This window comes from Genypterus blacodes, unplaced genomic scaffold (genome assembly GCF_046128005.1).
Source record: "Genypterus blacodes isolate CSIRO-AG114 ecotype Tasmania unplaced genomic scaffold, CSIRO-AGI_Gbla_v1 ptg000216l_1, whole genome shotgun sequence".
Lineage (NCBI taxonomy): Eukaryota > Metazoa > Chordata > Actinopteri > Ophidiiformes > Ophidiidae > Genypterus > Genypterus blacodes.
In genome coordinates, this window is record NW_027467015.1 from 284,329 (window position 1) to 310,000 (window position 25,672).

General features: G+C 42.3%; 4 protein-coding genes across 7 annotated transcripts in view; 1 reads left to right on the forward strand and 3 right to left on the reverse strand.

The window, feature by feature from the left end:
• Positions 1 to 6,936, forward strand: part of tnrc6c2 (trinucleotide repeat containing adaptor 6C2) — a 48,414-nt gene extending 41,478 nt beyond the window's left edge. For all 3 annotated transcript variants that reach the window (XM_076170238.1, XM_076170240.1, XM_076170239.1), the window contains one exon: positions 58 to 6,936. In XM_076170238.1, the coding sequence (XP_076026353.1) occupies positions 58 to 406 (349 nt within the window). In that variant the 3' untranslated portion in view covers positions 407 to 6,936. The remainder of the gene's footprint in view (positions 1 to 57) is intronic.
• Positions 6,937 to 8,477: 1,541 nt separating this feature from the next.
• On the reverse strand, positions 8,478 to 14,173 carry cd7al (cd7 antigen-like). The gene is made up of 5 exons (XM_076170341.1): positions 13,987 to 14,173; positions 13,098 to 13,442; positions 12,189 to 12,569; positions 10,866 to 10,969; positions 8,478 to 10,474 (listed from the first exon to the last, which is right to left on the reverse strand). Exons 1-5 carry the CDS (start codon positions 14,045 to 14,047, stop codon positions 10,262 to 10,264), a joined length of 1,104 nt encoding a protein of 367 aa, XP_076026456.1. The 5' UTR covers positions 14,048 to 14,173; the 3' UTR covers positions 8,478 to 10,261.
• A 2,678-nt stretch (positions 14,174 to 16,851) lies between these two features.
• Positions 16,852 to 21,879, reverse strand: znf207b (zinc finger protein 207, b). Of its 2 annotated transcripts, XM_076170324.1 has the most exons (11): positions 21,707 to 21,879; positions 21,111 to 21,237; positions 20,874 to 21,012; positions 20,537 to 20,719; positions 20,255 to 20,330; positions 20,106 to 20,167; positions 19,767 to 19,906; positions 19,355 to 19,453; positions 18,542 to 18,793; positions 17,930 to 18,086; positions 16,852 to 17,836 (listed from the first exon to the last, which is right to left on the reverse strand). In XM_076170324.1, exons 1-11 carry the CDS (start codon positions 21,745 to 21,747, stop codon positions 17,685 to 17,687), a joined length of 1,428 nt encoding a protein of 475 aa, XP_076026439.1. In that variant the 5' UTR covers positions 21,748 to 21,879; the 3' UTR covers positions 16,852 to 17,684. The 2 variants fall into 2 exon arrangements, with proteins under 2 accessions (XP_076026439.1, XP_076026438.1); XM_076170323.1 differs by lacking the exon at positions 19,355 to 19,453 and having other exon boundaries at positions 21,707 to 21,875.
• A 1,162-nt stretch (positions 21,880 to 23,041) lies between these two features.
• Positions 23,042 to 25,672, reverse strand: part of rhbdl3 (rhomboid, veinlet-like 3 (Drosophila)) — a 38,735-nt gene continuing 36,104 nt past the window's right edge. Inside the window, exons 9-10 of the mRNA XM_076170228.1 lie at positions 25,203 to 25,263; positions 23,042 to 25,062 (exon numbers count right to left, since the gene is read on the reverse strand). Coding sequence (XP_076026343.1) covers positions 24,791 to 25,062; positions 25,203 to 25,263 — 333 coding nt within the window. The 3' untranslated portion in view covers positions 23,042 to 24,790. The remainder of the gene's footprint in view (positions 25,063 to 25,202; positions 25,264 to 25,672) is intronic.

The window sequence follows — 25,672 nt, forward strand, 5'->3', positions numbered from 1 at the left end:
AGTACAAACACATCACCAACCATCACAATGTTGTCTTCCCCCTCCCTCCCCTGCCAGGTGTGTGCTTGGAAACACCACCATCTTGGCAGAATTTGCCGGCGAGGAGGAGGTGAACCGCTTCTTTGCACAAGGCCAGTCGCTAGGGGCAACCACCACTAGTTGGCAGGCCAACCCGGGAACCAATCAAAACCGGATGGGCGGGGCAGCGCAGTCCCACTCAATTGGCCAGTGGAGCAGCGGCGGCGGGGGAGGCAAGCCCAGCGGAGGCGACCTGCTGTGGGGAGGGGTGCCTCAATACTCCAGCCTGTGGGGGCCGCCAAGCGGTGATGATTCCCGCATGATCGGCAGCCCCACCGCCATCAACACCCTGCTGCCGGGAGACCTGCTGAGTGGGGAGTCCATGTAGGAGGATGCCACAGTACACTCACCAACAAATGACCGCCAAGTCTTTTAAGCCATTGGTGGAGGGGTGGGGTCGAAAAAAAACTAAAACAAAAAAACCAACAAAAAAAGTTTAATATGAACAGGAGCAAAACCCAAGCAAATCATGTGGCGATAATCAGTATCAATTTGAACTGTTTTGAACTGTGAATTGTGAATCAGAAGGCCGGGGTCCCAACCACACTGACTGCAGACTCCAGCTCTTCTGGTTCACCTTTTCATTTTCTCTTTGCTTTACGTTTGAAAAAGAGAGTTCTTTCCTTTTGGTATTCTTAAAAATGCATCGTATAAAAAAAACTGAATTAAGACACAAGACAAAGAAACCTTATGTATTTTTAGTTTTTCCATAAGTATACATGACATTCTGCGTGAAGTGTTTTTTAGGAGAAGCAATCAAAGCTGCCATCTGAAACTTTTATTTTTTCCTCCAAAAAAGAAAAGAAATCCTCCCAAAATTTTGACTTAAGATGACCATTCCCAGCATGTCCATGGCCAATGATGTGGTTCAAAGACCTTTACTAGTTATGTTAACGTTTGTTTCTCAGCACTAATATTAGCCTTAAGTGCTCTCTGGCCCAGGTCCTTTCCAAGTCGCCTTTTTGAGTTTGTTTTGTAACTGAAGAAATAGCTGAATCCTTGCACAGTTTTCACCTCTGAGCCAGCGAGTGGTACAGGACGTGACTGGTGACCAACTTTGTCACTGGGCAGTAAAAAGGCCTGGCCACATTGACTGGCCCTACCAATCATCAGCTTAATTATTTTAATTAAGGGATTAACACAAGCGTTTTGTGTGTTTTTGTTATTTTTCGTATGTCTAGAATCAAGCGCATTTTTGATATCTATCGCAACATATAAGCTGACAGAAGATTATTTGTACACCTAGCTACGTGTCTATTTCTGTACATGAGAATGTCCGGTGGCACCTAATCACTGATGTCTGCGAGCCCAGATCTCTGTTTGAAGAAGGTGCCCTTCATCTTCGAGCCCAGCTGCTTACAGGTGCTTTGTTGAATTATCTGTTGTCCGACTTCTTATGAAGCCCAGCAGTCTGTATGATCAGCCAGATTGTGGAGGAAACAAAAAAAAACACAATTTCACCTTGATGTGACAGTTACGTTGTGCAATATACACCACAGACCCTTCTTCCGTCCATACTCAAAGCCCACCGGAGCTGGTTTCACTTTTTTCGTTTGGTTGTTGCAGATTGCAGCAAAAGACTTTGGAACTTCAGAAACTTCCCCTCCCCCCCTTTTCAAAACTTTGATTCCCAACCAGGCCACCAATCCCCTGAAACTGTTGGGCAAACTCTGCAAAGAGGAAGAGGCAGCTGTTGAACTGTGCATAATACAGAAAACTGTACTGAAGACTGAAAACACAACAGTGCACACTTCCTCTCTGCGTGCCACAGCCACACCCAACACAGACTGAATCCGCAGTGGGGTTGGATGGTTCTGGGCATCTGGCACAATACCAAATAAGAGGGGTTCCTCCTAATGCAGTAGACCTACGAGTGTTCCTTGCGTTTGGTACTGTACAAACATGAAGAGACTAAGACTTTTATAAATTCAAAGGGTTTTATCATAGCACTTATGAAGAGCAAATCGCTTCAACTGCAATCCAATAAATCAAAAAAAAAAAAAGAGCAGGAAAAACTTTGAAAACTACAACAAACAGCCTGCTCTTTTATGTACTGTATCTATTCCTTGGACATGTGTCTGGCGTTGTTCCTCTGGTAGCAGCAGGATGAAGGGAAGCAACGGAAATGTACTATTGGACTTCTGGGGGAAAAAAAACTGCAGTCTGATTTTTGTTTTCCTTTGAACAATATCAAAGTGAATATCACTGTTACTACAAATGTTTAGCCTTGTTCTCTTTGGAGGCTCTAACCTTGCGACATTAGCTGTCAGACAGGTCGCGGGTGAGTCAGAGTGAGGTGGGGTGGGGTGGGGAGGGGGAGTGTCCACTGAGTGCCTCACTGCTGTGGTCCTCTGGGTGTCAGTCGGTGACCCCACAGCGCAGCACTTCCTCTCACCTGACCCTCCCTCAGTCCTGCAAGAAAACAGTTCCTCCAACACTGGCCAATCACGGCACTCAGCCACAAGTGGCGTCTCCGACCGGACCTGCCACCACTCGACCCTGCTGTCGTCCTGCCCTCTCTCCCATCTCTCAGTTTCTTTGAAACGAAGATCACTTTAGCTGGAAGATGTTATAGTCATATTTCTGGAATTTTTGCCAGTGTACTTTTTTAATTTTTTTGAAACGATCATCTTACTTTATTTTTTCAACGTGTTGATATTGTTATTTTTGTCTACATGCAGTGGTCTACAAAATTCTGGCTGCTGAACTAGCCCTTCACTGTTCATATGCAGAAACACTTTGGTCAGAGGTGCCTCTGTATGTTCATCCTGTGTATTGAATGCAAAATGAGGATCAATACTACAGACCGTTGTTGATTGTCTATTTGTTTTGAACTGATCGTGCTTTTGTGTTTGACAGTATTCTGTAGTACTTCCAGGTAGTATCTTGAGACGTGTAAAAAAAAAAAAAGAAAAGGACAAAAAAAAAGGTGTCTCAGATGAGGGTGTGGGTGTTTGTCGCTCTCAAGCTGCTCCGCCTGCCCGCAGGCTGTCCCCCCTCTGCCCTTTGCCTAGCTGCTACGCTATAATAACCTCCTCCTCTACCACTCCTCCACCTCAGACCCAGTAGCCCTCCCTGACCAACCAACAGGCCCTCGGCTCTGTTTCTATGCAAAAGACTAGAGGCTGGGGCCCTTTACAGCATGCCAAACTCGACACTCCATCCGCCGCTACAACAACATGCTTCAAAATGGCTACCATTTAAGTCAGGCTAAGCCACCACAACACTGTTGTACTCTTTCCAAACACTCCACTGGAGGTCGGCCTTTCTCTCTGCGCTGAAGACACTTCTGTCCAGCTTGATCTCAGGGTAGGGGAGTTGATGATACCAAGCATGAGATGCAGCTCTCCGTATCTGTCCTTTCTACTGTGAGAGCCAAGTCTTAAATTTAAAGGCCACACGATGTACAGACCTCAAACTTAATCCGAATTCGAAGGGAAAGGCTCTGTAACCAAGCTGTCTCTCGTAAGGTGGCCTGTCGTTACCAATCGGGGGCCGATCAACGATGCCAACTTAACGTGCCAACATAAATGATCTGTGTCATACTGTTCTCTTCCCTGTTCAGAGGAGCTTTGATAACCTTAGTGGAGGGCTCAGCGGGGGACAGGAGGGATCAAACAAAGGAGCGGCAGCGTCACACCTTAAATGACTGAGGTTTTGTTTTCTTTAATGCTTTTGCGAGGAATGCCTCACGCTAAAGAGAAAATCTTTACTCAGTTGGGGGTTCCAGTTTGCTACAGTGCACAGTTGATGATGGGTAATCCCGGGTACATATTTTTTTAAAACCAAAAATTAAATCGCATTTTAACATCATTTTTATGAAGTTTGACATAAAAATCTTAAAAATGCTAAAAAATCTAAATGGAAAAAAAAGATCTATAATATGTTAAAGCTCTGCACTTCTAGCTGAAACATCTCCGGTCACCAGCCTCTACTACCACCATCTAAAGGGGTAGACTGGTGGCCGGGGTGCCTTTTTTGTGGATGCTGTATTTATCTTGTTTTTATGTTTGTGTCCTGCTCAAAGCAGGCCCACTGAACTGTACATTTCCACAGACCCAGATGGCTTGGGCCCACTGTATCAGCCCCCCCGCTCCCCTCAGACTGCATCAGCAAGAGCGAGGGGAAGGGGGGCGGGCGACGGGGTGCATTTGAAGAGGTACAAAGTCTTAAAAAAAAAAGTTTGTAAAAAATACAAAAAAAAAAATGTAACCAGAAAACGGGAAAAGGCTACCTTTCAGGACTTTTGAGGTCCTGCAGCACACAAGCAAAAATCACTATTGCCTGTTTCTGTAACTGCCTTGATCCAAGCTCAGACAGACCCAATAGCCGAGGACCTCCCAGCGTCCTGTACTAACTGGAGAACCCTGACAGTGATGAGGGTTTCCCATGCTGCACCAGCACCGAGAGGCTCTCCCTCTCTACAGCTCTGTTCTAGACAAACAGCGTGTATGTGTACACTACATACATGTACTGTGAGTACGGTGTGATTGCACACCTTCAGACTTCTTGGATCGTAACCTCTGAAACTTTTCCTTTGAATGGTCTTGGTTTAAATACAACTGAAAATGAGCAATATGTATTTTCCCCGCAAATAAGTGATAAGATGGAAGGAATTGGGGTCGGGTGTAAACTGATACTTGATTGATCGAAAGCTATGTCTTTCTTATATGGAGTCGGATATGCACGTTCTGGTTTTGATGACATATTACAGTACTTTGAAGTGCTTGTACTGTATGTGTACTTGTTTGTTAATTAGCTTGTCAAAAAGCCCAACCTGAATCACCTGGTTCTAATGCATATTTTACCCAGTTGATAGAATCACAAACATATCAAAACTCTCGACAAAATATTGAACTCAAATACTTGAATCAAGGTTCGCCAATAACGTAATGTGAAGTCAGAAATCCTTTTTGTTCTCTCCATCCGACGACGAGTACACTTAGGGGCTTTTATCACTCAAATGTATTGCATTAAGCTACAAATAAAAAAAAATCGTAGAAAAAAATGCAAAAGTCATCTTAGACGTGTGCTTGAAAGTCAGATGTGTGTATGAATGTGTGCGCAAGAAACTGTGTGTGTACAGGGCACATGGCCTGCTGTTATGTTCCACTCAGTATGTTGTATTTTGTGTCATTTGAAAATAATCTTTTTTTTTTGTTTTGTTTGTTCTGTCAAAAACTATTCAGATAAACAATGTTATTATCCTCTAACGTTGCACTGAGTGTCTTCTACCCCTCACTCAGCTAATCGTAGAGAAAACGAGTCTAAGTACGGAGGGGAGACGGTGACAATTCATGTGTAAATGTTTACTCAAGGACTTAATGGATTTTGTTTTTCATTCTATCTGTAAAAAGTTTTATCTACCTTATAGTGGCTTTTATTGTGGAATAATCCAGTACAAGGATTATCATTGAGTATTGCACCATTTTGTTCCAGTTATATGAAAAAAAATCAACAAAAAAAGTTTAAAAGACAAATGTACAAAAAAAAGACAAAAATGGAAAAAGAAGAGAAAAAAAACGAAGAACTGTGGCCATAGCTAGCTGTAGAAGGAGTTGTAATCCCTATGTTAACTTTACAGAGAGAAATGGAAAGGGATAAAGTGGGGAGCCGAGTTTGTTACAAGACTCATTTCAGAGGTGCCTATCTTTTCTGTTGTTTTTGTGCAAAAGCCACCTGTCGTTTACAAGCATTTCATTTGTCTGAAGTTCAAGGAAATAAGAATTTATAACAGGAATGTTTTAAAAAAAAAAAGAAGACAAATTTCATCTTCCATCAAATATGGACATGAAAAATCTTGCAAAATGAAGATTTATGCTACTTTCAGAACTCTGGGATTGATCAGTGTTGTGTCGCATTTCAATTTTTAATTTCTCTTTTCGATGTCGACAGACTTTTCTGTATGTGTTGATTTGTGATTGTTTTTCTTTTTAATTAAGCAACAGTTTGCTCAATATCTTGCACACTCATAAAGATGTGGATTATGTCTCAGGAAGGCCAGGGTTCCAGAATACCAACTCCTTCATTTCTACAATTTAATGTTTATGTGAAAAAAAATCAAACAAAAAAAGCAACAGAGAAATTTTTAACTCCAAGCAAGCACTGAAGGTTGTGAAACTAGCAGAATATAGAGCACCGTTGTTCCTTTAAGACAAAAAAAGTTCGTAGCAAGTTACATATTTACCAAATACAGGACTGAGAATCAACTTTGAGAAAAACGTGCTTTACATGTGAAATCTAAGTAGAAATTGCTTTACATTGAAACAAAATGATCAATGGTTTGATTGTCATAAAGGCGGTGACAGAAAATGCATTTGTACTTTTTTTTTTAAAAAACCTTTTACGTTTCCATCCTGTATTTCAGGAGCGTTGCATTGTTGTCGTTTTGTTGTGTTATTTTTGAAATCATCTCTCCTGTCTGTTCACGCGTCCGTTCCTGTGACAGGTATTATATAGTGAATGAACACGTAACAGATGGTTTTCAGAGAAAGGTTAAGTGGAGGAATGAAGCTGGTTTCTTAAAGGATCATGATCTATGCACAAGTGGGAGGGCGAGTCCAGACCACCTGCCCCTGACCCGTACAGGGGTGGGGGCAGGGCCTCTGTCGACTCAGACTCTGGGGTTCAGGGTTCGATGTAGGGTTGTTGTTCTTTTAGTTTGGTCTCTCACTCAAATTTCCTCCACTGTACTCCCCCTCCCCCCCTTACGTCATTGTCGCCTAATGTTTGCTGAATTTACATTGCGTTGCCAACTTGCCATGCTGTGTAATCCTTAACCAATGAGCGCTTATCCTTCTGCTAAAGCACTGTGGGTTGTACTGAAGAAAAAAAAAGCCCATGACTTTCAAGGCTGTCTGTTTTTTAAAGGGAGGGAGGGGGGGCGGGTACTTTGCCTTTTGCCTTTTTCTCTTTTACGTTGGAAAAAAAACATTAAGGAAAAATGTCTGTAACTGAAATACAAAGTTGTGGCTTTTAATGTTGTTCTTTTTTCTCCTCATACAATGTGATTGTTAAAGACATGCACCGAGAAAAAATGTTTCCATGGATTATGGAGATTTTTTTCGGACTATATTAATAAATTACAATTTTTCTTGGCTGTTACGGAGTGCCTCGTCTTTTTATTGTAATGACTCAGATTTAATTACAGGTTTTTATTGAATATTGAAAAGTCAGTGCAGCAGAGAAGCTAATTGAATACTTAAACTTTGGCATTCACTGCATTTACATGTTATGCTAGATAGATCCGGACATTTATTCCTGTTACTGCTTCAAGCAATCACAGATATTGTTCTTGCCTTTTTGGCACTCAACTACTTCTACATACCTCAACCTACAGACACCATTCAAACATCAACCGGTGCAGAATCATCAAAGAGTTCAAAGTTCACTTAAATATTTTTAAGGTTTGGTTGGGTCCTTTGATGCCAGGCCCACCTCTAGTCTTAACCCTCAACCACATCACAAGAGAAAATGAGAGAAGAGAGGTAAAGAAAAATATTATAGAATGAAACAACTCGGGAAAAGAGGTGCCCAAACAGTATGAGGAAATAAGAATGAAAAGTGGAAGAAAAAGAAAGACAAGGAAATGACAAAAAAAAGAGGTAACGTCTTTCTCGTATTCCTATTCTATGTTCTTGTTCTTCACCTTTTTTTCTTTCATTCCATTTCTCCACCTCCTTTTTCTCATTCTATTCGTTGTGTTCATTACTTTTTTCAAATTCTTTGATTCTGACAAGAACGAGAGAATAGAAAAATGGGAAAAAGTAGGTGAAGAAAAAGAACGAGAATAGGAAATTGAAAAATGGAGGTGAAGAAAAAGAACGAGAGAATAGGAAAACCAAAGAATGAGAGAAAAGTGAAGAAAAAAAAGAGAATAGTAAATTGAAAAAAAGGAGGTGAAGAAAAAGAACGAGAGAAAAACCGGAAAAGGAGGTGAAGAAAAAGAATCAGAATAGAAAATTGAGAAAAGGGAGGTGAAGAAAAAGAATGAGGTAATAGAAAAACGGGAAAACGGAGGTGAAGAAAAAGAACGAGGGAATAGAAAATTGAGAAAAGGGAGGTGAAGAAAAAGAACATAGGAATAGAAAAACAGGAAAAGGGAGGTGAAGAAAAAGAATGAGGGAATAGAAAAAAGAGAAAATGGAGGTGAAGAAAAAGAACCAGAATACCAGAAAAGGAGGTGAAGAAAATTAGATAGAAGGTGATCACGACAAAAAGGGGCAGAAAATGAACGATAGAACCTGAACACGACCAAATGGAGGTGAAGAGGAGAAAGATAGAACCAGAATGCGAGAAAAGGAGGTGAAGAAAATTAACGATAGAATGTGAACAACAAAAATCTCCTTTTTCCTTTTTATCGTTTTTTTTCTTCACCTTCAATGAACCTGAGTCACATATCCTTGGAAACTCCACTGGAAACACACAATTTATTGTAGATATGCAGGGGAAACCAAGAATGCCATACAGATGAGACTGAAGCAGCATATATACGATATTACACACAATAAAGGAAAGAAACTCTCCCCTGGTCCAACACTTCATAGGATTTAAAAATATTTCGGGTTGGAGAGTAACATACAATGGACAGACACACACAGAAAGGGAACAGAATATAAGTGGATTAGAAGCGTGGGACTTTTTTTTATTCCTTTTTTAATCTGAATTTTATGCAATGTATATCTTTACGAAGCATTACAACCTTGTGCAATTTCTTGCTGGTAAGTGGGAGACCCAGGTTCCTATTCTGTCCAGGTACGAAGTAATACAAATATTTTGCCCTGGGTCACCCATTACATACACACAACCAAACATGTACAGCAAATGTTTAAAATACTTCCAATTTTTTAGCCATTCAAAATATATTACATTTTTCTCCAGGTACAGAAATCATTGTTCAGTTCTTCCGGCTTCAATCTTTCAGCCGCTAATATCTCCTTGCTTAAGTGTGTGTGTGTGTGTGTGTCTGTGTGTGTGTGTCTGTGTGTGTGATCACATGTGAAATACATATGAACACAAACAGTATAACACGTTTCTTCCTGTCTGCTACGGTTTCTGATGATGTATAAGTTGTAGGAAAAGAAAAATGTAATGTCCACAAACAAAAGTGAGATGCATACATTAATAGGACATTCTCTGAATCTACATGGCGCGCAATCCACCTGTAGAAGAAACATGGTGGTGACCGATTATCAATTTACAATCACTTAATCTATCCCGTAAAATGGCTTTAAAACATAAAGCAGCTATAATCATTCTGGTTTCATATTGGTTACAATGGATTCCGGTGGCATTTTCAAAGTCTCTGTTGTCCATCTAAAAATTAGGACGTGCTCATATTTGGCCTAAACTCACTTCCTCCTTCCTGTCTGGGAACCCAGTCATGGGTGAGCTGACTGACCGGCTAACAAACTCCAGACCAATAAAGGAGCAGGAAGTGAATGTCATTTGTGAATACTGAAAAGAGAAGTGGATCACACTGCATGAGTATTTTGATACTCATTGATTAAAACTGGTCATGATAGAAAATCGACAATGATGTTTTGTTGAATACTCACCAACCAAAACTGTTATATGTTCTTAACCGATAATAGATTGATCAAAAATTTGTATAAACATGCTGATATTGTTGGCACATATTTTGTTATCATTAGCAAATATCAACAATATTGGTGTGTGGCTATTTCAGTCTGTCTCTACCTGTAACCAACAAGAACACAAGCTGACTATAGCTTTTGTTTTAGTAAACAAACTACAGGGACAGTTTGCTGCTGTCACATTAAAACACAAACACTCAAGAAACATATCCAAACTACTGCTGAAAACACTGTTGATATGTTTGAGACACTTAAAGCTACGGTGACCTTTATTTACAAACGTTTTTTCCTGAGTTTCAGGTGAAAAACATCACATCTCTGTTCTATTGATGGAATCTGAACCATCGAACCCCTGAATATTCAACCATTTAGCACAAGGGGCATGGCTACCTCTATTATCAATCATGTCTTGTGATCTGTTGTGGGAAAGGTTGTAGAGGCAGCAAGCTTTCTCTGTTATTCCACCCACGCTACAATCTTCCAGGCTGCTGCTTTAACAGAGTAAGTGTAGATGAGTCCAGTGAGCTTTAGGCAGATGACTGAGTTCACCTGCAGTTCTGGACACACTGGCGAGAAGGTCCGATGTCTCATTTGTCCACGTTCGCTTGGGTGCGGGCTATGGTGGGACTTTCATAATGGTTCTCTTGACAGGATTTCTTGGCCAAGCAGTTATTGTACTCAGAAGCATCCATTTCCTCCAGATGGCCAGGAACCAATTTTCGTCTGAGAGGCTGTACGCCAACCATCTCCTCGTAGATCGGAGGCTGAAGCTGCGGTTTCACACTCTGTCGTGTTTTACCCTGACAGTCATTGAGACGGGGAAGGGTACAAATCAGTTGAAGCAACAACACACTTTCGATATCCTGTACATGATTTAAGTGAGTTGATTTTTTTTTGAGTCATCCTCTCTAATATGAGATGTTAAGGAAGTCTGAGCTCAGAGAATGTCCCTTATGCACGGCTGGTTGACTATTCACTGACATTAACTTGCAGCCTCAAGTCTGCTTAAAATGGAACAGAAAACAACATGCCATAGCCAGCACATTTTGAAACTAGAATGGTTTTGTGGTTTTGTTGCAGTCTTCGCAGAGGAAGCTTATGGCACGAAAGTAGAGCAGGTGTCTTTGGCCCTGATATAGTTCACTTTACTCACTTGGGTCGAATAATTGTGCATTAGAAGCTTTCACTTACTTGATACATTATGACAACTACAAGGAGGATGATGAAGAGGAAGCCCACGGCACCGGTCAGAGCGTACAGCAGAGTGGTGTAGTTGGAGCAGCCACACTGACCCCCTGTAGATAAGCAAGGACAGAGACATTTAGAAGAAGAATGGTTCATGCTGGGTGCCCCAACCTCCACCCTGAAGAACCAAACTTACACCACCCAAGCTTCCTTGGTGCTTCACATTTCTCTTGAGTCATAAGGTGATAAGCACTTGAAAACAGAAGCAGCTAACATGTAAACAAACTAGGTGGTTAAACGACAATTCAAGGTGTGTCGAGTTCAGTGGAAGCTAGGCAAACCACTGAGCCTGACTTCCTTCCTTACTAGTTTGTTCTGTTGGGGTGGATTCATTCTAGCAGAGGATTAGAGTCAGAGATGGAAGAGTCATAACGCCTCAACAAAAGGCTGAAAGGTTCTGATAATACAACGAGAATTAAGTTCTCTAATAAAACAGAGATTATGATGTTCTGTTGTTTCTGCTTAATTCGAAATGCATTAATCATAGCAAGGATCAGGAAAAAGCTGCTCAAAACCTCAATCTGTGATCTAGATGCAAACAAACACCACGCCCTTCAACAAACTAACCACAAGGGAACCGCCACTGTCAAAATTTGATGCGCTGGTCACATAGCCACCCAGAACACACACACCCCGCCACAGACACACAGACAGATTGTAGCACTGTCCCACCACATTTTAACATTCTACACTTTTTGTACTATAAAATGCAAAAATAAATATTTGCAATCCGTATTTGCTGTTATCATAACTTAATTATGTGAATACCAGGACTCGTAGAGGCGTTACTAGGCGTCGCTGATGTAAAAACAAAAACATATTTACTATCTTTTGGAGTATCTACCAAAATGTTCCCACTCTATAAATTTCCCTGTTGCAAAGAATAATTACTTTGTGTCGTTCATTAATTTATCAAATGTTCCAATTTAGTGGATAAAATGATTGTTTTGGAAGAAGTTAAATGAAGACCAAGATTTACAAATACATCCTCCCAATTAAGAAACATTTTTACTGGATGAATAAAATTATTTATTTCAAGAGGTTAATATTTTTTGAAAAATTGAAGTAAAATATTGTCTTAGATTGTTCCACTAAATGAAATGTTTTTTCAGCACTTATCATCTTTTGGAAAACAATTCACATACCGTGTGTATTATCATTATTATTATTATTATTTTTATTACATGTATAACAAGAAAAGAGAATGATGTCATCAATAGAAACTGGAGTGTGTGAGTGAAACCTCACTGTCTCACTGTCATGACCCACCTTGCACAGACACAAGGAACACCCGTCTCCCAAGACTAGATCTGCTGTCGGGCCTGTCGGGCAGGAGCAGTTGGCAGCTGTAGAGGGCGCTGTCCTCTGGCTGCAGCTGCAGCAGGGTCAGGCTATAGGTGATGCTGCTGAGGCCAGGCACCATGGTCAACTGGACCCTCTCCAGGGGAAAAGAGGAGGGGTAGGCTGGAGAGGAGGTGCCACCCTGATGCTTTAAGCTGTACAACACCTCAACGGGAGTCTGACCCTTCTGCCGCTTCAGACTCACACCCTCCACAGCCGAGCTCTCCCCGTTTGGGGGCAGGCAGGGGAGGACGGCCGAACCTCCAGCACACGCCTCTATCTGCACTATGTCCACCGAGGCACGAGCATCTCCAGAGGGGAAAGGAAAAAGCACAACGTGACTGAGGGTGCATTTAATTTGGGACAGGGGCACAGCTACAATTGTTGGGTCATTGAGTCAAGAGCCATGAGATAAAGGTGTGTTTTAAGGCGCCTATCCAACTCTTGAATGAACTCGTAATGCATCCTCGTCTGGCGATGTGATGGGGAAACAGCGGCAGGATGTGTGATTAGAAGAGGAAATTGATGGCTGGGCTAACTTTGAGAGCTTAGAAACAGAAAACAACTAAGAAACTGTGCAAAGTGAGTCATGGCCACAGAACTGAGCAACTGAAGTGACAAAACACAAGCAGCTCATATTCCAACATCAGCTGCTCGGCATCGCTTGCTGTTGCAGTGTGGTGAAGCATTTGAGGAACTCATGAGACTCTTGTGCAATCTCTATATTTACATCCTCTTTTGGAATACAGATCTGCAGAGGCTTGAGCATCAAATTAACTTTCCAGATAATGTCGTGAAGCCCCTGTGGGAGAGAAGCAGGTAGTGTGTAGAACTCACCAGGAGCCACGTAGAGGAAGAATTCAGTCTTGCCAGGAACGACTTCGTCAACAGAGGAATGGTTTTCCACGAGAAACTCACAGTAGTATCTGTCCGTGTCAGAGGCCCTGAGCTGGGAGAGGCTCACGTTCAGCAGGTGGCTGCTCGGGTCGCCGCTGACTGTGATGCGCTCCTCTTCATCACTGGTGAACTGGGTGTTGGTGTACATGAACAGGACCTGAGCGGAATGCAACCAGCTGCGTTTCAGGTAGACGCCGACCGGTGAGCGGCCACTCTGTTCAGCCACGCAGGGAAAGACCACAGAGTCGCCCTCATGCCGCTCCAGGAAACGAATGTCACAACATACTGTGTAGAAATGAAGCATGTGTCACAATAGCAGCACTTAGGAAATGTGCTGCTATAGAACAAAACATCTCTTTCTGAGGTTTTGACTTCTTTGAGAGGCTTTTGTCCTTAGGACGTTAAACGATAGGATACTTTCAAGTCGAGTCATGTCAGAATATTAATTTTAACTCAACTTTCAATCATATTATACTATCATATCTACACGAGACGGCGGATGTTTAAGGGTCATTGAATCCAAAACCATAAACAAACAATGGAATTTCCAATTTGTGACAAAATGTGACTCCAAAACTCCATATTAAAATTAAAACCTGTCTGTGTAAACCGACTTCTATACAACAACAAAATTTGACCTTACCTACACAACTAAAAGTGAATATAAGACGCTTTCCAAAGGTTTCACAAAAATGCATTGTATTATGAGGAACAATAACAACTGCATTATTTGTAGCAGTCAAACGGCTTTTAGAACATTAAGGTAATTTTAAATTAAAAAAATTAAATTTTAAATCAAAGAAAAAATGAAATGAGATTGAAAACTCACCAAGTTTGCTCTTTGTGATGAAGATTGTGCACAGACAGACCAGAAGCTGGATCCTCTTCATCTTTAATAACAGCCAGGAGACGCAAAGTGAGAATCTGAGAATCGTCTGCAGTGTAAACTCATCACAGCAGCGCTACAGTCACGCCAGAAAGGACGTCACTGTGAGAAAAGGCTGAGTTTAGTCTTAAGAGGACCAAGAACAACTCCAAGTAGCTCCACCTTCAAACCTCAATGCAAGAAGAGAAAGAACACACACTGTCATCACATGGAGCAGACCTCCACGCACACCGCATGAAGTCACACACATCTCACATTGGCTCATTCTAAAATCACCTGCACGTAATCGGCATGTGTGTGGGTCCAAGGCAGGAGCTATTAACTATTTACCTTTTTTTGTTTAATTGATGTAAAGCAGCATTCTGTAAGGTTGTGGGGTTGGAAAGGTGGAATCATTTTGATCCACTCCTCCTTACATCCAGCTCAGTTTGTGCACAGATACAGGAACATTTCCATTACAGTGACAAAATAGTCATCAATATGCACTTTACAGCATATCGTCAGCATAACTTAGAATCTATATTGTGAAAGTTAAACTATGACAAAAACGTTACTTAACGTGTATGACACTTCTGAGTGTAACTTAATCAAATGACATATTGTCACTCGTGTATTTATATTAGGTGGAAGTAAGAAAGTGACATGTCATCCCGTGGGCGGCAGTTCCTCATTTCAGAAGCAAACTGTGGGCATTTTCGACCGTTTACAAAGATGATATTTGGATCAAAATGTGAGTTGATATGTTTGCTTGTGTAAATGAACTTGTTTGTAAAATATGAATCGTATTACTAATGGAAAACCTGCGAAGCGCATCGACCCCCACTCGTGATTCCTACCACAGAAATGAAACATAACATGCAAATAAGACCAGTGGAACTGAACTGACTGAAAAACAACATCCGAGTACTTTAACTCAGTATTGCCACTTGATTTCCCCACAGTTACTCGGTTAATTTGTCTGCACCGTGGCTACAAATGTTTGGTGTTGTTTAAAGCCAGGGCTGTGCCGAAAGATTTTTTATCCACGGCGCTTAATTACGCAAGTAACTTAACTACGTTTTCTAAACATTTAGGCAAATTCGTAGTTCGAATATGATTTTAGACCATATTAATAATATGCAACAATTCAGACTGGAGTTTGCCTTCTCACGCGGTGATCTGTTCCAGGGTAAACATCCGGGGTAATGCACCACAGGTACCGCTAGGTGTCGCACTGGAGCCAATCCCGTTGTCGAACCGTTATCCTCAAATTTGGAATGCAGCCGTGCAAGAAAAACAACCGTGACTCAGAAATAATTGCAGGACACAAACTTGACATTGTGATTGCTCATCTTTTAATTTCCACATTTGTTTACAACTTTTTCACCAAGGTCTCATGACAACTTGGGCTGAAATGCATCAAGACAAATGTTACTTCAGGGGACAGCTGAAATCATTAAAATGCTTTTAAACAAAATAAATACAACACATTTGACTCAAGGGCAGGTGAATTTATAAATATTTATACACAGAATGCTTGAAAAACAAAATGTCATATTTGAATTAAAAAGCCTTGAATTCCCTGGGCAGTTTGTCTACATGACATTTATTTCCTGCCTGTTTCTTACTACTTACCCCCACTTGATCAAACCGCCAAAAGCCTTTGCACTCATCTGTTCCATCAGATACGTCTAACACCACACAGAACAAGACCATGAAAGCGGAAACACTTAACATAGTAACGTACAAGTGCAGAGGTCTCTGAACGACTAAACATGGCTGTCATCTTTCAGTACCAAGGAGTCCGTAAATAGTTCCGTAAGAACGCTAAATTTAAAAAATATATAGCTCAGGTAAGACTGCCTAGCATCCAGTTGTACAGGACAAGACCCACATTATAATAAACATCAGGTACTTACAGGATTTAACTGACCTGTCATGGCAGCTGAGTAGGTTTTAAGGGTGAAAGGTTGATATGGATGTGCTACAGACAGAAGAATACACAGAACTGTAAGTGATGTGTGCAGAGAAGAAGAAGAAGCTGTGATACACTGAACACCTGCAGATATGTGATCGGGATCATCTAGCACACGAGCACAACGGACCTAAAGCAGCCCTGCTCTTAGTCTCAAGGAGCCAGTCCGAATTCAGCAATCACCAAGAAGAGTTTCCTGGCAGATGACGCCGACTCATTATATTAAGAATAAATTGGCATCACAAAGGGAAAACAAACCGATTCAAATTGTCTGCATTAGATACCAATTAGTGAAGCTCTTAGCAGTTGGGTTTTGCATGAACTCAGTCCAGTGTTTACCACCTTTCCTCATTTCCACTGCACTTTACTGCAGTGAAATGTTGCAGTGATTATGAGTCTCGTCTTTCTAGTTTTGTCACATTATGAATTTCGAAATGTTTACAAGAGCTTCTCCAGAGATTAGTGGAGCTGCTACTGTGACTCACTACTGTAGATGCAACTCTACAGGAGCCATGTAAATACCACAATTGGACTGAAGGACCTGGACATCGGAGGGGTCAAGCTCATTTCAAGGCAAACATCTAACTTTCACGGATTATAAAGGAACGGAGCTTCACCTATAAGTATTTACTGCAGGCCACAGTGTCGAGTACTTGTCTCCATATTCTGGTGCATAATGGGGAATGAAGCACCCATGCATAATCACTAATAAGAGTATTAACACAACAGCAGAATCAGGAATAAAGGTCCATGTCTCTCTAACAACTTTGAAGGTCTTCTTCAGCATACTATGATGGAACATGCAAGATCTGGAATGAATATTTGGTCTCCTCCAAGTTTGGGACAGTGAGTCCTACAAGATGCATACATCAAAAATGATTGATTTCAATAAATGACTCTCTCATCTTCCGTCTTTAAGTTATGCTTCTATGTAGTACTGATGAAAGAGTTTGATAAAGGAAGTGACCCGTTAGCCACGAAGTCTAAGCAAGCATGAAGTCGCGTACAATCAAACACCAAGTACAAACCTTCATGACTCACCTCCACGTCAGGACAAACCAGCATTGGATTTCAAGATGGATTTTATTACAACAGATTCATAAAACATTACAAAGGATGCATACAGGTACCCTTTAGACCAAGAAATATTAAAAATAAACCTGAAATAAGAATAAAGCTAGAAACTGATGAGTCATGATTTGTAACACTACTCAAAATGGAATCATGTTCGTCGCTGAGACCCTCACCAACTATAGTTGGGGACGCAAGTCCAACAGCACCTAAGTGTGCTGTGAGGGCCTCAATCTATCAAAGGAAAAATAATCAAATTTACAAGTGAAACTTGCCTTTGTAAGGGGTTGGTACGTTCATGTAACTCCAGCAGCTTCAACAGAAATCCCAATCAATTTAACACACTTCAATTTTATAAACCTGAGTGAAACCTATGGAAAAAATATATATCTTCACATGTAATCAAAGAACAAAAACAGCTGTCGTGTGTTTGTGTGGCGTTTGGCTGTTCTGTGGTAAGGATGTTACATAAAATGTCCATGTGTTCTAACAGATAATTATCGTCTTCTCCACCACAGGTCTTAACTGCTCTTTGCTTGCAGCTAGGTTTGAAAAAGTACAAGGATGAGAGAAAGGTGTTAACCTCCAAACCTAGTGTGGTGGCTGCATTGCTGCTTCAGTAGCGCCCAGCCGGAGACATGACGGGAGGCCTCATGCCCATCGGAGGGCCTCCCTGGTAGGGGGGCACCATTGGCGGACCCTGCCCATATGGAGGCATCCCTCCAGGCATGTAGCCTGGCAGACCCTGGGGAGGGGCACCATACTGACCTGCAGACAACAGAGAGCACAGTCTGGGTCAGTCTGCTGTGCTTTATATCACACCAGAGCCTGTTAGTGGTGTAGACGTGTGGCCCGTCTTACCATGCATGGGATGCCTCAGGCCAGGCTGCTGTGGTGGCATGCCTTGCTGCGGAGGCATCAAGCCTCCAACTGCTGCCACAGGGGGAGCAGCCACATGGGCCTGGCCCGGCCTGGGGGTGAGTCGCTGATAACGGGCCAACTGGGCCCTCATTTCCTCCTGTTGGTGGGGACAACACACGCGGCAAACATTCAGACTAACGAAACACCATCATGTCCCTCAACAGTGCAAATATTGATACACTCAGCGGAGAAGGGGGGGGGGGGGGGGGGGTGTCTGACTTTTCAATGCCCTGATCTTCCTGGAAATATTTGTAACGGTCAAGACTGCACGGTGGGAACTACAGAGTGGATAATTCTTCATCACCATCATATAAAACACTTAGAATAGAGCCTTTCAGTGAGGATAGACAAGATAGATACTCAGATATTTGGCATTCATGGGCATCTAATCTAATAATGATCAACATGATACTGAGAATGAGTTTAAAGCTCAAACACTGTCCTAACCTGTTACCTTCTATCAACTCTACTACCCAGACTGTACTATTATACTGTATATGTCAGCCATTACTTACTGTGAAAAGGGCAAAATGCAAAGCTCAAACTACTTACCAGCGAGATATCCTCATCAGGGTGGATCAACTTACTAGTTGCACTCGTGGTGGTGAGGGTGGCAGGCTTAGTGGCCACTGTGGCTGGGGGCTTAGCCACAATGCTGCTAGAGGGGTTAGAAGAAGAAGAGCAGGAAGAGGAGGAAGAGACAGAGGGCTGTGTATAGGCAGGGAATGTTGCTTTGGGTGGGTCTGTGGAGGCGGCTGTGCTATGGGAGTTTGAAACGGCAGTTCCTGGAACACTCTGCTGCGCCTGTGCAAAGACAAAGTACAGGAAGGGTCAACACAAACTACTTTTAACGTACTTCCTGTAAAGGTTAAACAATAAGCCCTCAACAAATTCTGAGGTACAATCATAACCCATCAATAATGCCACTGCAGACATCCAGAAATATTGCCAGCGTGTGACAAACTGCTGCAGCATACAGTGTGTGGAAGCATGACGAGGAGTTTGGTTCAAACGGTTCATGCTACAGAGGCAAGGAGGGGGGGAAGGATGACGCAAATCAAGTTAAAGCTCGACAAAATGAAGGAAGATGCCTGACTGCCCCTCATTGTGTGTTAAATAGCCAAAGCTCATGCAGGGAGTAAAGCTTGCAGACACAACAGGAGGTCAGGTCTTCTTCAGTAAAATCACACCGACGCCAACAGCATCACATTTGTGTTGTTGCGCTGGTTGAGCTTGTAGTGTAGAACATGTAGTATATCAGCTCTGTGTTAAAGCTGCTGATAAGCATTCAGAGCAAGTCAGGGTTAATAATCAGCCCCATGCAGCTGCCACAGTCAACGTTAAAAGTCCCGTCTGTCAGCGTACTTGTGGTGTGTTAGGAAAGAGAGGCTGGGAGGAGGCAGACTGATGGTCTGCAGGTGGAGAAGGAGCTGCTGCTGTGCTGCTGGGAACACCAGAGCCCATCTGCAGCATGATGGAGAGGAAACCAGACAGTAAGACGTCTATATCATCTGTCTAAAGACAGCGGTGAGGAAAATAAACTACCGAGGGCGGGAGCTAGAAAGAAAGTTGGGCGGGGAAAGAAGAAAAAGAGGAACTCCCAAATATCCAAAACAAGGAAATGAGACAGAAACCAAACATTGAAGAAACAGTTAATGAGATCATATAACTGAGGAAAAAGACTCAAAGGATGTTTTAAATGCCTAATGACGCCTTCACTTTCATAAACCCCACACAGGATGCTTGCATGTGCGTCGGAGTGTGACCCGCTGCCCACCTGAGCTGCACTGGGGAAAAGAGGCTTGGTCACAACGGGCTGTGGCACTGGTACAACCGGTCGACTGGGCATGACTCCTACTGCAGGAACCGGGGCCATGTGGGGCATGCCTGGCCTCGGAGCCATGTGAGGGGGCATTCCTGAGGAGTCACACGGGTCAAATTAGCTTCAATCAAGTACATTTAACAAATATGAAATGTTCAAGTGGAGCTAAATAAGCAAATAAGTTGTGTAGAGATCAAGAAGTTAAATTACTGACTCACGTCGCCCACATATTTAGGATTAATGAGGTCTTAATGTGTGTGTGTGTGTGTGTGTGTGTGTGTGTGTGTAACTCACCAGGTGGCATGCCGGGCATTCCAGGCATCATTGGAGGCATCATACCACCCATCGGCATCATGCTGCAAAAAAACATACAATCAGAAAAACACAATACACCCCAAAGTAGCAAGAAATATCTGACATCATCTGGAATGGGTCAAACCTACCCTGGTGGCATCCCATGCATCCCCGGAGGCATGCCGTGCATCATGGGAGGAACACCTGGCATCACAGGAGGCATTCCTGCAACACACAGGACGCATATTCAGTTTACGGTCAATGTCCGCTAACAGCCACAAAGAGCCAACAGTTTACTATCAAGAGCAGTTAACTGCAGAGCTGTAAAGTGGGCCAAACTTCAAATCTAAACCCATAACACCATATGTGCAGAAAGTGTCAAATTATCAGAGACCGGGCCGAGTTCCTCCAAATCTCAAGTTCTGACGTACCTTGATATCCTGCAGGAGGCATTCCTGGCACTCCAGCCCCTGGAGGCATCCCAGGCTGGACCATAGGATTGGCATATGCTTGGGGCTGGGGTACAACGACCTGGTGAGGTGATGGCCCTGGTTCATCATCATCATCTTCCTCATCAGAGTCATCCTGATTGTTGGACTTCTTCTTCTGACTCTCTGAAAAACAAACATGTTGAAGATGAGGATGCTGTTTAGACACACAATTACAATTCTCACAATCACTTCTGTAACACCAAGACATTTTTTGTATATAATAATATAATTGAATAATAATATTGGATGACGATAATTCTATCAAACTAGCCTTCACCTTGTGATTTCTGTTCTAAAGTCCGTCTTCTGTCCTGCATGTCTTTCTCTGGAATCCCTTCCATGCCGTAGATTTCCAGCTCAATGTCTGTCCTTCCAGGAATTGCATTTGGAACACTATCAATCGTCTCTTTGTGCACCTGAGAAACATCATACAAATTAGCCACCAAGCATCACAATGCGCATTCGGTGACCACTTCATGAAGAGGATAAACCGCGTGGAATTAAAGACACCCACCTGCATGCAGTGAATGGCCAGGCCCGGGCCCGTATACAGCTTTTTGTGGCATATATGACATTTAAAATGTTTAGCCTTCTGGTGCTGGATGAGGATCTTTTCATCGTCAAAGTCTCGGTTGCAATACCTTCAGTTTGGTGTTAAGGGTCGAGACCAAATATCAGAATATGACGACACAACCAAGTCAACTTAATAAAGTGAGAAAATATTGTCACTGGATGCGTGAGATTAATTCATACACGGTCAAAGAAACAAGGTAACACACCAACGCGGCTAAACAATCACACAGCGAGGCTGGGAGCTACATGCTGCAGCTAACTATTATGCTGGTTCATTACAGGCTAACAAACTGAATATCCCAACAGCTCAACGAGCTAGATACAAGTTCTCAGCATTTAAACGCCTCGAAGCTTATAAATACTCATTATAATTATACCGACAGATGTATATATATGATCCAATTCGCAAATAGCTTCTCCCTCTAATCAACGAACGCACTGACAGGCTAACTTCGGCCTTCCCTTTGTCAGGCTAGCGTGTAGCTACCGGCCTCATTATCTTCCTTGTCAATGTTTATCATCCGTACAAAAGGATACCAACACCATGGCTTCATTTGCTTCTTCTTTTTTCGTCCCATTGTTGAAAAACACTGAAAATGTAGACCCAAAACACTGAACACCTGTATTATTATCTGTTTAAGGACAGCATGCTTTGGCCCAGTGACGACGCCGAAAATGGCGCTACAGTGGAGGAAGTTATAGCCTGGAGGGATCGCCCCGTTTGTTCTCGCGAGAACAAATCCTCGAGATTTAACTAATCTAGACCTGGTCTCGCGTGAATACGATTCACCATAATATTGTTATTCCGGCAATGTCCACTTGATGGAAACAAACACCAGGTGAATGTTGGTGTCAAACGTTGATTTTTCTTCTCATGCAGAGTTGGAAATGAACGATTAGGCCTCCTTTGATGATTTCCAAAACTGCAATCTGTTGAAATCGTATTGTAATAATAAATAATGAGTCACCTAAATCAGATAACCATCTATAATTGTCGTGTCACAATAATAGCCACCACCTAATGTAAGCTAGATGCACCCATCCTTGCATTATTATCAGTAATCATGAAATGTATACCAAATAATACGCTCAAGAGCCTGGATGGTCCATATAAGCATCAGGGAGCCACTGAACTAGCCAAGGCACAGCTTGAGGCACACTGACCAACCTAATATTGATTTGAGAAGTGATGATTGACAAAAGCAGAAAATATTTCTGATGGCAAAAAAGAGAACCACAAAATACGCTATAATCGTCTAATTGTTCCAAAGAGACATTCACACACATTTTCTATATCAGCAACTTCCCCTGTCCTTTTCTTCTGCAATGAATTACTGCCTCAGAAATTAGATTTATGAGGGAAAACACAAGTGAGGCAACTTTCCTCGGCCATTAATGAATCTTCATTGTTTGCCTTTAGAACCGCTGCTCTCCATATGGCTGCGGTGGCTAGACAGAGAAAATGCTCAGTGACAGCTCAAGTCCCCCTTCTCTCAATGAATTATGGCTGATTCTTGTATGCACACACATTTCATTGATCAATTTGACATCTGCTTTTCTTCCCCAGAGGCTAATATTCTAGGATCCAGACTTCTCTCTAAACATTGGATTTAAACGACGATTTCATTTCAAGCTCCAGACCTGCTTGATCCCAGTACAGTGATACAGAACTGTCCCTTTTCCCCTTGAGCAGTTTCTTTGTTGGTGAAAGAAGAAAATATCAGTCTTGGTCAGTGCTGTGCTGAAATATATACTTTCTTTCTGTAGCTTACACAAATACAAATAAATCAGTTTTGATTTAATATAAAACTGTTTAATGCACATATCAGTATGTACATATCAAATTTACAAAATATGCACAATGTTAAAATATTATCAGTGATTTGCCTCTCACTCAGTCTCGTGTCATAGCCCTTATTATATACAATCCCAGACCATCTTCAACCAATTGTTTAAATAGATAAACACAGGATATAGCTAAGATATCACAATAACAACCGACTGAACACTATACACGACGTGTCAACTTCACAAAGTAATAAAAAACAAAACAACAGCAACTGTATGTTAAAATATTAATCTGTATTTAATTACATTATAATAACATTTGTGCGAAGCCGGTTACCAGTGTAACATGGGTTAAGGTACAGTACATTTTGAGACTTACAGCAAAGGCCCTGGGGTCATTTCATCCCCCCATTCAATCAATTCAAATCAACAAGAGCACTGATTTACAATAAAATGTTCATCAAGAATCAAACTAGTACAGCACCTTCTGAGAGGAGACTGAAATGACCCCGGCCCAGTTGCAGTTGAGGTCAGGCATGTGTGCTCTTCTGTGTTTTGGTAGTGAGAAGACTACCAATGTTGTCCAGAAAGGCCCGCCTGTCCCCACTGGGCAACATTTTTATTCTTCTGATCACATTAACCTCTTCAATAAATAATCCTGTGCTTCTAATTTGCAGCTGTCTGCCTAAAATGAGACTTGATATCCTGTGTTAATACTTATTCTTTAGAAGCGCAGGATCTCACCTCTCCTCTTCAATCAGCTGTTGTGAAGATGACAGCAAATACTCAAAAAAGACGTTTACTGCGTTTTATTTCTTGGTAATCCCGAGGGTGCCAGTGAGAGACTCTTTGGAGTTTTATGAGACTTGCCATCATTCACTGAATATCCTGGCATTTATTTCAACAGATCCTTTTTCCAGACAAAATTAGATCAATTTCTCAGACGCTAAAGAAATACCTGTCATCGCACAATGTGCTTTCCTAGTGCTTGTAGCAATATTTTGGCATGACTTCTGAAAGCTGAAGGTCTGAGTGCTACATTCTGTTCTATCTGTACACATATTTGTACTCTCTACAGACACAAAATAGTGGGATGCACACAAATCTGGGGTTCACGTCGCACCGAGCACAGATTGACCAGCTCAGCTCTGATCCTGCCACATGCTGAAAGCAACACTGACACAGTAAGCCACATCTCTGAGGAACTATAGTTAATGTAACACATGTTAGCGTTCTTGCTGTTTAATTGGACTGTCTCTGTCTCATTGGGTGCTTGTCCTGCGAGCAAAAACACAGTCTGACCTTCATCTTCATTCCCTGATGCTTCTAGGAATTACAGTTAATTTCTCTCTGAAGGCTTTTACATCATCTTACACAATAGACACATGTGCAGATAGACTTTCATCAGGCTGATGTCTGCATGTAGGCACCATTGGGCTGAGGAGGAAGAGGCAGAAGAGGCGATGCTGTGTAGAGAGGACCAACTCTGTTCATTCTTGTTGGGTTACATCCGAGGCTTCTCATTTGCTGACACAGTGTTATCAACTCAAGTCCCATCGGTTAAAACACTTGAGACAAATGCCCGCCAGAGATGGAGACAAAGCACTGGGAGGGGTTTTAGATGGATGGTTAACCCACAAAAAGGGAGTTCAGAAAGGAGATGTTTAGAAAGAGCTACTGGATGCCAGGTGTCCATGCCTGTACCAACAAGGTGGATGCCAAGACTCTGATCACATACCACGATGGAGCTGAGCTGAGAATGAGCCAAGCGGGCTGACATCTGTCAATGAGGGGAGAGGGTATACAGCGTCTCGTCTGCCTCCCATAACTGAATCACGGCAGTGGGGGCAGTCGCACGTCCAGCAGGCTGTAGGCGAAAATGTTCCAGAAGACGGCGCAGAGCACAAACAGGGTGTAGACGCAGAAAAAGATCCAGAACAGCGATTGCTCCTGCAGCCGCTGCTCGTAGTTCTGAAGGACCACCACACCCAGGGTCAGACCCACCGCCACCCCTCCCAGGTGAGCTACAAAGCTGGGATTGGGGCATGGCGGAAAGGCCGGTGGGTAAAACCTCAGCCACACGGCGCGACCAAACTCCACACTCACTGCAAACAGAGAGAAAGAGTATCAGTATCTTGCTGTTATCCCGTGTGAATTATAATGGTTATTTGTTATGATCTATTTATCAGTGTAGGTCTGTGAGTGGTGTCGCAAATGTTCACCATCTGATAAGATTCAAACTTACTGCAAACCAGAGCCATGGCCATCCGGAATAACTTAAACTGACACTTCATTCCCGACCAGTTCTGAGCAAAGAGGAAGACAAGATGGAGAATTTAGACAATGTTTTTTTTCAATCTTACGGATAAAGACAGGGAACAAATTGACAAAACAAAACCGCGCTGGAGGGTCGAGTCACATATTTACACAATTTGATGTGACACAACGTCTTCTTCCTCAAATCCTGTCAAGTCTAAAAGCCCCAGAGACACTTTGACCCTCCGTCGGCTGTCGCTGAGCAACATTCAAGGAGAGAGGAGGGAGATAAACTTCTTCATCATCGACCCAAAAGTGTTGTGGAGGATTTGACAGTAAATAGATTTAACCAATTAAACCAATTAAATGTATGTGCGCGTGTGTGCGTGTGAATGTGTGTGACCTAGTGAGGTTGCACACATACACACACATTTAACAAACATGAGGTACTTTTGTTCA